The following is a 12,002-nucleotide window of genomic DNA, read 5'->3' as shown; positions in this document are numbered from 1 at the left end:
ATCTCGTGAAAAGATATTCCAAAGATATCCTGACCTTTCAATAAATACAGTTCATAATTTAGATGAAAAGCATGTTTGCTTAAACTTCTGAGTGTCACAGATTGTGAAAACAAGGAAGACCTTCAGAGAAAGGAGTAAATCTTTTGTAGTTCACTGATGACAGCCTGCTGTGTAGTATTCTTCATGGAGTTTCATCTTTACTCTGTGTTGTTTATTTGCATAGAGGTAGCAGATGGGATTGAAATACTCCAGGGTGTGTGTATATAAGCAAATACAGGTGCTTTGTAACACAGAAAGCAAGAGATGACAGGTGGATACAGATAACACTTAAGGGCAAAAGTAATGATAGGGCTAGAGGAGATCATAACAGACTGGTACTTTACAAGAAAAGATGGGATTTTGAAGGAAAGTTTAGGGAGCTCCTTGCAAGCAGGAAATAAATGTTGTAAGCAGCAGCGTTTGTTTATCATTATTCTGTTCCACATTGTGACATTTAGTACCAGTTGGCCTTCACTCAGTGTTTTTTACTGTCAGGATTTGGACATTTCTGAGCGTAGACAAGAAGACAGAAGGCCATTCTCTGCTGCATTCGGTGCTCTTTCACAGTTCAGTTCCTCTGGGAATAGTTCAAAAGAGACACTGCAGCATAAGACTTGGTGCAAGATGAGAAAGCTGATTAGGTTTTCTCCACTTGTTTTTTAAGTGTCTCTGGGCATATAATTTAACTTTTTAGTTGTAAAATATGAGCTGTTACCAGTGGATGAGGACTGATTAGATGCCTGAATAAATAATTTATATAGGGCATCAAAAGATCCTGCTTCTCAACACCCTGTGTCTTTAAAGTCATCCTATCTAGGTACTGAATTTGGTAGCTGACTCCTTGTGTGAAGAGCTTTAAGCATTCTGAGTAAAAAGCACTAAATAAACATCAACTGCTGTCTTTGATGATTTGAGATGTTTACATTCTTCTTCTGTGGGCAGTGGTGGGCACTTTTATGTTTCTGGAAGACTTAGGGTAATGTGATTGGTGCTGATTTCATGTGATCACTTGTTGTGCAGCCATCTTGGAAAAAGATCTTTTGCACAAAATCTTTTGAAGTTGTGTCCTTTTGCTCTCCATGCAGCGTCCCATCATCTCCATCTGTTGGGGTCACAGGGATTCCCGCCTGCTGATGGCTTCTGGGCCCGCGCTGTACGTTGTCAGAGTGGAGCACAGGGTCTCCAGTCTGCAGCTGCTGTGCCAGCAGACCATCGCCAGCTGTCTGCGGGATGACAAGGACATCAGCAAGCTGACCCTGCCCCCTCGGCTCTGCTCGTACCTCACCACTGCCTTTATACCAACAATCAAGGTAAAAAGAAAGAAATGTATGGATTGTGAAGAGGAAAGTGTTACTAGATCTCCCCCCTCAATGGCTAAATTATAAGATTTTATCGTTTTGAAAGCTTTCGTATCCTCTTCAAGACCCCACTGATGCATTTGGTGCCTATCAAAAATCTGAAAAGAAGGCTCACACATGCTGATCTGCATTATTCCATGGAGATGGCCTTTCCAAGTACATTACAAGGATAAAATATGCTGGTGACTCACAAAGATTTGTGAAGAAGCTCTCACTGGTGATAGCACTCTGTCATGGTTACGGGAGGGATTCACTGGGGTAAAACTGTTGCCTCTGTGCATGTCACATGAGTGCATATATTGCCAGGAAGGTTAGACTTAAGACCTGGAGCTGCCCAAACATTTTTACTAACAGTGAGTTCTGTTAATCTTACTGCTCCAACAGTGCTATGGAATAATGAACCAGGTATCACACTTTTTCCTGTACCAGGAGCAGAATCATCTACACAACCTGTTCGTTTCATGGTTTTGCCCTCAATAACATTTTGGACATGGAAAATTGGAAGTTTTGGGATTTCCAAGCTGTTTATCACAGCCTATAAACCAGAGCATTAGCTGATAAATGCTTGACATTCAAACATATTTTTTTGTGATTTTTTTTGTATATGTGTTACAGCAGTCTCTTGAGCCTGAGGTCCTTGTTAAAACAATGGCAGAGCTAGAAAAATTAATTTGAAATCAGTGGGGCTGGCCCAGCTTAAATGAGAACAAATTATGCCTACAAAATAATAATTCAGCATGGTTCCATTTGGGTACTGCTAATCAGGGCAGTTTGTGCAACGGTAAATCATTTCATTTGTCAAAGAACAAAAATTGCTGTAACCATAACTCCTGGATCTCCAAAGGTGTGGAGCATTTATCAGACCTGAAGTCTCCAATTCTTTCTAGTTCTTTCCATCCTCCCCAGGATGCTTTCCATGTTGTTTTCCCCTCTCTAGAGCATCAGTGACAATTTGCTGGCTGTCAGGGAAGGCAGGGGAGGGGAGGAATGGGCTGGATGAAGAAGGCAGCAGTTGGCTGGGAGCCCTGGTGGGGATCGGAGGGCAGTACAGGGACACATCGTTGGCAACAGCCCTTCTGTCACCTCCTAGAGGAGATCCCAGGACACAGAGCAGTTGTGGTGCTGTGTAGCTGGGAGGTCTAAGTGGGATTTCCAGAAGCCACATGCCTGTCCTGTTTCATGGGTGTTTCTGGAGCCTCGCCAACACTTAAACTTTAGTCTGGCTCATCCCCAGTCACCCAATCAATCTAAGTTGTCAGCCATGCCTTCAATGCTAGGCAAGGCACCCTCTTCACTGTGTACATTCCTCTTCCCCCTCCAGCTTGCAGATCACATTATAGGTCACTCCTCAGCTTATATCCATTTTCCAGGTTAAGGAAGCCTTTTTTTTTTTCCTTTTTCTTTCATACACTTTTATTTTGAAAGAAACTCTGTTGACTTATATACATTAATAGTATTTGTGTCATACAGGCTATATTGTCCTAGACAAAAGCAGTCCTACTGCTTTAGGACTGAGTTTTTTATGGATTAATACAGTGTGCTGGCAAGCAGGGCAAAGTAACCCAAGCTTTGTGCTTGTATCCCTCTACATGACACACAAATAGGCCCTCAGCTAGGATGTGACATGTGCTTGGAAGTGATATAAAAACTACAAGCGTCTTTAAGAGTTGATAGCATTGTAGCATATTGGCATAGCATGTACCAGTATTAACCAGGAATGGGATCTGAGTGTCCAGGTTCACCTGGAGGGCCTGGAGGAGACATGATACTCTGATACTTGACTTGACCACATTACTCAAGTTCAAAAAGAAGTTTCTGATAAGAGCTGGAACTTGAAGACAGGTTTGTTGTCTCATTCAGTGCTCTGACCATAGGTTCAACCTTCCTTTTTAATGTAACTAATCTTAGTTTTCATTTTCTGTGTACAATTGCATTTGAGCTAACAAAATAACACACAGCCACTCTGTCTTGCATGTGGGTCCTGCATAACTCATGAAGTAACCTATACTAATCTTCACCTGCCAAATTAGAGTTGGGTTCAAGTTCAGTTAGTTATGCTGGGATTAAGTCACCACAGAAAAAAAAAACCCATAAAAAAAAACATACTGGAAAACTTTCTTTCCTTCCTCTGTTTAATTAAGCCTCCAATCCCAGACCCAAACAATATGAGAGATTTTGTCAGCTACCCAACAGCTGGTAATGAGCGGCTTCACTGCACCATGAAGCGGACAGAAGATGACCCAGAGGTTGGTGGTCCATGTTATACTCTGTACTTGGAATACCTTGGGGGATTGGTGCCCATCCTGAAAGGACGTCGTATCAGCAAGCTGCGGCCGGAGTTTGTCATCATGGATCCTAAAACAGATGGAAAAGCAGGTAGAATTCAATTGTTGCTCTGTATAAAAATGATTTAGCACTACTTTGGACATTAAATCCTCAGGAGTTTTAAAAAATATATATATGCAACATGGGTGGTGGCATCTGATATTTTTTTCTGATGTGAAAAAAATCTTTAGCGTGACCTAGAAGCTTCTGAAATTACACCCTGCTGCCTTCTATTTTACAGAAGAGAACTTCTTGTATTCTGAGTAATGGAAAATGGATTGCTAATTAGAAAATATTCTTTAGTCTCAATTTCAAAGTCAATTGAATGCTATTCAACCCTCTGAATCATGTTCACTTGAGTTCAAACCATTGGAAATTTGGAGTTTGAAGGCAGAGTGGAGAACATTTAATTTTCCTCTGCAAAGTTTTATTTCAACTGCTGTCTGTGGATAGGGTTTATGCTTCTGATGACTGAGAGTTATAATTTATACCAGTTTTCTGAAGCAGCACTTAAATTTTCTGGGGCCTGTCTTGATAGATGAAATCTATGGAAACAGCTTGATTTCCACTGTGATTGACAGCTGCAACTGCTCTGACTCCAGCGATATTGAACTCAGCGACGACTGGGCAGCAAAGAAATCTCCAAAAATCAGTCGAGCTAGCAAATCACCTAAACTCCCCAGGTAATAATGTCTTGGATATTTCTTCTTCTTTTTCCCCAAGTGGCCTCCCTTCCTCCCTTCCTCCCCTGCCTCTCCTTCCCTTTCTTGACACCTTGCAAAATGAAAAGTAAACTCTTTTGGGCACATAGGAATCCTCTGTAAGATTCTCTACAAGGTGCAGTTCTGGGGTGATCTCAGTGTTTGGCAGAGAGTTGGACTTAGGGGAAGATTTCTGGGACAGAGTGTAATGGGAAACAACAGAGCACAACTTCTCCCCAGGCAGTCTCAGAGAAAGATCTTAAAAACTCTCCCCACCTATTATCTTTTTTTTCCTCTTGCCACCATGGAGAATATATTTTGTCCCTTCAAACAGACAGTTTTTTACTTTTGTTTGTTACATTCCTGCCAGTGAACTCTTCAGCTGGTATTCTTGATCCCCCCTCTTGTATGGTGGGAGGTAGAAGTAACTTTTGGCTTGGGGTAGGAACACTGACAACATTTGTGAAGCCTTGGTTTGCTGTGTACTAATGTGAAAATCTGTTAGCCGAAGTGTCATATTCTCATTTCTTGAGACCTTGCTCAAAGTCTGCATAGCTGAGATCATTAATCTCTACACCTTTTAGGGATTAGTGGAATTTAGTATCTGGCAGAACTGCTATAAGCTTTGTTAGATTAATTAGAAAGCATCCAGCCAGCATGAGTTACCGCAAATACATCAGGTCTTCTGTATCTTCAAATTTGACCTGTAATTCTCCATCCTGTAGGCTCAACAGTCTTTATTAGTCGCTTTGAGGACATCCTACCCAGTTGTCTTCTTCTTGCATCTTTCCATTCCAAGACATGAGTTTTGTGCATTTTAGCTTGCCCACTGTTGATTCCAAGTACTGCTTTGCCTGCAGAATCAATATAGAAGCTCGCAAATCTCCAAAGATGTCACGAGCTGCACAGGAGATCTCAAGATCACCAAGGTTACCAATAAGGAAACCCTCTATTGGTTCTCCAAGCCTGACACGAAGAGAGTTTCCTTTAGAAGATATTACTCAGGTATTGTGCACATTGTTACCATACCTAATTCAAATGCATTTATTTCATGAGGCAGCATGTTGTGATAGAGATCCAGTGATCAGCAATAAAAGTTTCCATTAAATTACAATAAGTAGATAGCATGAGAGAATTGCATCTTCCAGTTCAGTACTAATGTTCAAAAGTGCCAACCGAGTGTCAGGTGTTGTTTGGTAAGTACCACAACCTGTTTTCGTCATGTATTTCACATGTGAATCCATGTGAGAGGTTTTATTCTAGGTGATGTTGTTGGCTTTTTGAAAGTGTATGTGAAAACACTTCATCAGTTTCTCAGACCCATCTTAATGTCAAAATAATTCTCTGTTTTGCTAGGGATTGCACAGATAAGGAAATGCTTGCTTCAGAGGACTACATGATCTGTTTCATAATAACATGAAACAGTCTTAATTGGAAGGAAGGAAAGAAATTACCATTTTGCGCTCTTTGTGGTGTTCATGTCCTTTGGGTTAAATGAAATTTAGCTGGCTGTAGAATTGTCTAGGTTGTATATTAATAACATCCTGTGTTCTTTTAATTTTCTTTGGTTTGGTTTTTTCTGCTCTCTTGTTTCACTTTATCATTTTTATGAAAAATTCTGGAGCAGTTACACAGAGAAAGGATCAAAAACCCTTCGAATAGAGCAAAAGACCTGAGGTTTGGATCCTGCTTCTGATACTGGCAGCGTAACTCCTGGCCTTTGAGAAAAGTCTGTTGGTCTTTCAGATCCATAATATGTGTACCATAGCAACAGATGGTTTGGGAACTTGCTTTAGGAGCTCCAGGGGCATATATGTTTGCTGTTATGAGTAATTAACTTCTGTCTTGTTTATTGTTCAATAAAGTGATTCATGAGCGTAGAACCAATGGGCAGGGTGTATCAGTCTCTGAAATACAGGATAGCCCTGGTCCTGCTGGGCAGGAGCAGTACGTGTCTGAAAACAGACCTGTTCTCACTAAGCAGGCATTCTCCACTAAGTGTTGTTCAGATCTTCAATAGCTTTAATCACCCTGTGGCTGTTGCATACATAATTCCTGATAGTGTAAGATATCAGAACCAGTCTTCTTAATGACTGAGTAAAACTGTTGCTACATACGCACTTTAGGCTGTTTCAATATAATAAGAACAAGAGAAACTGAAATTGAGTTATCACTTGCAATAGCTTGATTGCTGTGCTGTTTTTTATTAGAGCTTGGTACAGATTTTATCAGGTAGAAATGATCTTGTTTTTGTATTGCAGCACAACTACCTTGCTCAGGTCACATCTAATATCTGGGGAACCAAGTTTAAAATTGTGGGTTTGGCTGCTTTCCTACCAACTAACCTTGGTGCAGGTAAAAGTAAACTTGATTTTTTTGCATGTCAAATTCTTTATAACAAACAAGAAACTTATGCCATGAAATATGAAAGATTTTGTAAGTGACCAAAAGGCTTCTTTTAACAAAGCACTTATTTTCTGCAGACAGTGGGAATTAGATTTTATTAAATTCACTGTAACTAAAGGAGATAAAAATCTATAAACACAATAATGAGATGATCAATAAAATGCTAAAAGTCTCACTTGTAATAAAAAACTTGTAATAAAAAAGTAAATTAACTTCTGGGCCCAGACCGCTATTTTTACAGTTTATTTGAACAAAACTCACACACAGAAAAAAAAAAGATTTTGCAAGAGGACTATAGAAATAATAGATTTTAAGTTACTGCAATAGAATTATTTTTAAGTCAGATTTTTATAGTTATTTAGCTACAGATTATATGAAAAAGGTATTACAGCCTCATGCTCAAGATTCTTCAAGTCAGTGCAGAGCCTCATCACATGGTTCTTCTGCTGAAGCATCAGTGATCTGGTAGCCACCATTAAATCCAGCTGTCTATCAACCTTTTCCTGAGTAGGCCAGATGTACCCAGTAATCCTGTTGGAAGGAACAAGGCTGGGTAAAAAAGGAGGGTATCACCTCATGGGACTGAGCTCTGAACTGAAGTATTAACACAAGTGTAGCAGTTTAATGAGCTCTTTAGAAAACTTTTGTCCTGTGTTGCATTACATAGTTGGGTCAGGAGTACATAAAGGTGCCATGGATGTAGAATTTGATGGATAGCTTTTGTAGCTATATGGACTGCTATCAGCAGTTCAATAATCACAGGTCATTCTAATTCTCTTACTGCCAGTGGCAGATAAGGAAGGATGTAAGTGTAGAGTAAATGTACAGTACACCTCTTTCAAATATTCTCCCAGTCTCCAATGGTTTGGGTCCCAGGGATTTCCTGAGCCCAGTGGGATTTCTTTGTATGTAGTAGCCATCAGCATATTTCATTTCTGAGAGCTTTCCAGTTTTGGCCTACAAAAGTTGGTAGCATCCTGTGGTGAAAAGTTTCAAAAGTGGAATGGAAAAAAGTATTTTCCTTCCATAAAAATAGATATGAATACAAGATGAAGTAATTAATTATTTAATTACTTTAATGAATTACTGAGATGCTGCTTCCATTTAAAGAGAAATAGCTGAAAGCAACAATCTCTTTTATCCCATTTATGTAAAGTGTTACATAGTGCTGTGACAAATAAGCTCACCCTGCACATAACATACATAACAATGCAGTAAATTACAATATTCATAGCCCTTCTGTCTGCTTGGAATTGCTTCTTCCTTAGCTTTACATGCTATTTGTGTAACAGACTTTTTTGTTTCTTGTTATATTCTTTCTCTAGTAATATATAAAACCAGTTTGCTGCATCTGCAGCCTAGGCAGATGACAATATATCTCCCAGAAGTGCGGAAGATTTCAATGGACTACATTAACATGCCTGTCTTTAATCCAAATGTTTTCAGCGAAGACGAAGATGATTTACCAGGTAAGGAGGAGCTGGAGGGCTGCCATGTTATGGGTTGAGCTAGATGGAGGTCAGGTTGGTTGTGTCATGGTCACCTCTGGTAAACACACAAATCAAAATTGTCTAGTCTGATGGGGTCCCGTAGAACTAAGTTAGAATAAGGCTAATATGTATTATGGGTATTGTTTTCTATAATGCGTGGAAAACACAATCCATAAAGAGCTCCTTAGTTTCAAGTTCTTTGGGAAAGTCTTCTGCTAATTCATCTTAGTTTGCTATGAATTCTTCACTGACTGAAACCTTCCATTCTGCATCTTGATAGGACAGAAGTGTAATGTGTTGGAAACCCAAACAGGCTGCTCTTGAGACCTGATGGCATCAAAGTACAGCTGGCTGATAGGAGCTTGGCTTGGAGGGCAGGTTCCCATAAAACTCAGCCACCCTTTGAGAAGTGTTAAATGCTCATTTGGATTTTTATCACTACTAAGAGGCTAAAGTAGTAGTAAAGTAGTCGATAAACAAAGCAGGATCAGGAAGAATTTTTCACTTCACTGAGATGTAAAGTAGCAGAAGATTTAAGCAGTGCAAGGGAAGGTTTGGGTGCAGGTGATGTGATGTGGGAGGTGAAAGGACAGGAAGTACCCAAGACCTCCTCCAATTAAAACAAAGTCATCATGCCAATAAAATTAACAAACGATAGAAAAGAAGATAAATTAATACATTTCAGAATTTTCATATCACTGAGGGATTCCTGTTGCCAGGTCACAGGTTTTTGGAACAATGGAAGTGACTGTCATGCCAGTACCCTTTAAAGAGGAAGGAGTGTGAACACTGCAAAGCAATTAAAGACTTGTGCTAAAGTGTACTGAAACAAATGGAAATGTTCTCATCATTTCAGACCAGGGTTTCAACTGCTGACAGCAGCAAAGCTTTTGTCTGACCCAAGCATCAGAGCAGACTTCTGGACTTCTAAAAAAATACTTGCATATTTCAAATTAAGCCCGTTTTTTTCACAATCTGGGGGCCTTGGCTTGCTTAATTTCTGTCTACATGATAGCTATAGTACCTGAAGAAACTAATAGAGACATTGGTGAGTGTATGTATGTTATTAATAGGAAGCACCCAACATTTGCTATTCTGAAAAATGGACCAAGCTGTCAGAAAGTAATATAAAAACTAAACAGAAAATAAAAAAGTTAATACAAAATTTTTACATCTCTTCCTGAAAATTGGGTTGAATCTGCACTAAGAGATGAAATGGTGCTCATAATTACAGGTACAGCACATAAACAGAGAGAAAATTATTGGAGACTCTTGTAACAGCTCTTTGAGAAGGCCAGTAAAAGAATCATACTACCCTGAGCTCCATAACAGCCTTCCTCTTGTCCACTTTTTCCTTTCTAGTTTCTTCTGAAGATTTATTTCTCATTTAGTAAATGGTGGCTACTTAAATCTTAAAAAATGCTCTTGGGGATACTCTTTCTAAAGCCTGCATAAAGGAAGAAAGTACCATATACTAAAGGAAAAAGTATTGCAGGGTAAATAATGATTACATGATAGACTTAAAAAACACATAGTAGGAAGCTGCTTTGGGTAGTGCAGTGTTCATAGTGAGGTACACTTGGGACAGGTGTTTTTTACTGTAGTCAGTAAAGATTTGGCAAGACAGATGTACAGTGGATTCATTTAACTTACAAAGTATGCAAACTAATCAGTTAAAAACTATTGGAGAAATGAAGAAAACATTGGATTTAAACACTCAGGAGTATTAAGCAACACCACAAGAAATTATATTTTGTTAGATAAGGCAAAATGACAGCAATATTTGGGGTTGCTCAAGCCATGCTAAAAATTAAACCTCAGGCTCTGGCAGCTAAATTGCTAAGCCTGCAGGCATCAGGGTGAAAGCATGGCCTGCCAGCTAAGCACAGAACCACAAAACTGCCTTAGGGTCAGTTAAATTTGGCTGTTGGTCTTCCTCTAAAGGAATGAACTGAACTACCATAAGTATTTGCCAGTGTAGCCACTGTTCTATCTGTACACCTCCCACATTCGTGACTGATGCTGATAAAAGCCTGATATTACTGAAAATGTAATTATAGGGCATAGGTAGTTGACTAGAATATTAATTCGAAATTAATTAGGAACTGGGCACCATTTGGAGGAGTCCTGACTAATGGATCTCCTTAGTGATCTGGCCTTGCAAATCAGAGTCTCCACAGAATTTGGCACACTTATATATGGATATAAAACTGGATATAAAACTGGATATGACACTAGATCCTTGGTCTCTTTTCCTTCCACAAACCTACTGATACAATTCACTATTTTCTGTGGGGTTTTCTACAGAAAGTTTAATGAAAAGTAAAGAACGCAAAATATTATTGGAAGTTCTAATATAGTATTTACTGTTTCACCTCTTTATTCTGTTTTGTTCCTTCTTGATTTCTGCACCTATACTTGGATTCAGTGTCCTCATTTTCCTGCTCCAGCTTTTTGTTGGTAGTTCCTATTGGAATCAACTACTTGTTGCAAAAGGAACTGCAAACAATTGAGCACTCTTCATGCTTCTGCTCTAAATTATGAGAATTGCTTCTTGCCACATTTTCCCTTTTTTATTGCCACCATATGGGGGAAATTTTTCGTAGTATACATATGCTTCTTTATACACTCCTGATTGCAGCCTGTCCAAACATTAATGCTGAAGTGGCTCTGACTACAATACCCACTTCTTCAATCATTTTGGCTTCCCATCTATTTCCTCACATTTTGTCCTTAAAAATCTTCTGAGAACTTTTATAAGTTTTTTTCTGCTTTTCATTCCATCATATTCCTGTCTCTCTGTTTCAGCTTCCTTCCTTTTGCATTGCTGGTTGTTTTGTCACCCACTATAATCAGCTTTTCCCAACTATTGTCTGTGTTCTCCAGTTCTCCCAAGGTCATTGAGTCTAGGAACCTTATACTATTATTATTTTATTATGCATATATTACACAGTACCTTCAGTGCAGGTCTTCAACTTTATAAGCCTCCACTTCTTTTGTTTATTTGCTTGTTTGTTTTGTTCAATTGGTTTTTATGTATTTACTATCAAAAGTCCCTCCCTGAAAACTAGTGAGTCCTGATTTAGCAAAACTTTTATTGATTTGAGCAGACACAGTTAACCCCTGATGATGAGTAATGCTAATTTGTATTGTGACAGTCCATGGGGATCATAGCGTAGGCCGAAAGTGCACTCAGAACTTGACCTCTCAAGTGTCGCTTCCAACAAGCGGCTTTAAAGTTGATCACCAGCTGTTAAAAGTAGCTCTTGTGCAATGCGAGTCACGGTAGCAGACCTTACCTGTTCTCACTGAGGTCTGATCTACCTGTTTTGGGAACACGTAGCAGCCCCTCCGGGCGCAGCAGGGCGTGTACAGCTAGCAGTCTGCAAGGCCCCTCCGTGCCTGGGGCAGGCCCCGGCCAGGCCTGGCCGTGGCAGGGGAGGGATGGCTGCTGCGGGGAGCGGCGGTGACACTCTGTGTTGTCCCTTGCAGTGCCCGGCGCCCCCGGCGCGCCCGCCAGCAGCCCGCCCTGCACCGTCAACATCCCCATCGCGCCCATCCACAGCTCGGCGCAGGCCATGTCGCCCACGCAGAGCATCGGCCTGGTCCAGTCGCTTCTCGCCAACCAGAACGTACAGCTGGACGTGCTGGCAAACCCGCCGGCCGAGGCGGGGGGCGAGGGG

General features: G+C 40.3%; 1 protein-coding gene across 1 annotated transcript in view; it reads left to right on the top strand.

Annotated features, from left to right (window-relative positions):
• TULP4 (TUB like protein 4) overlaps positions 1 to 12,002 on the top strand; it is a 149,143-nt gene that overhangs the window by 126,584 nt on the left and 10,557 nt on the right. The window contains exons 8-14 of the mRNA XM_033512920.1: positions 1,125 to 1,349; positions 3,539 to 3,773; positions 4,261 to 4,405; positions 5,284 to 5,428; positions 6,685 to 6,778; positions 8,155 to 8,298; positions 11,812 to 12,002. Of these exons, the coding sequence (XP_033368811.1) occupies positions 1,125 to 1,349; positions 3,539 to 3,773; positions 4,261 to 4,405; positions 5,284 to 5,428; positions 6,685 to 6,778; positions 8,155 to 8,298; positions 11,812 to 12,002 (1,179 nt within the window). The remainder of the gene's footprint in view (positions 1 to 1,124; positions 1,350 to 3,538; positions 3,774 to 4,260; positions 4,406 to 5,283; positions 5,429 to 6,684; positions 6,779 to 8,154; positions 8,299 to 11,811) is intronic.

The sequence above is a fragment of the Parus major genome, chromosome 3 (assembly GCF_001522545.3).
Source record: "Parus major isolate Abel chromosome 3, Parus_major1.1, whole genome shotgun sequence".
In the NCBI taxonomy this organism is placed as follows: domain Eukaryota; kingdom Metazoa; phylum Chordata; class Aves; order Passeriformes; family Paridae; genus Parus; species Parus major.
The sequence above is the reverse complement of the archived record's forward strand: the minus strand, read 5'-3'. Positions and strand labels throughout refer to the sequence as shown.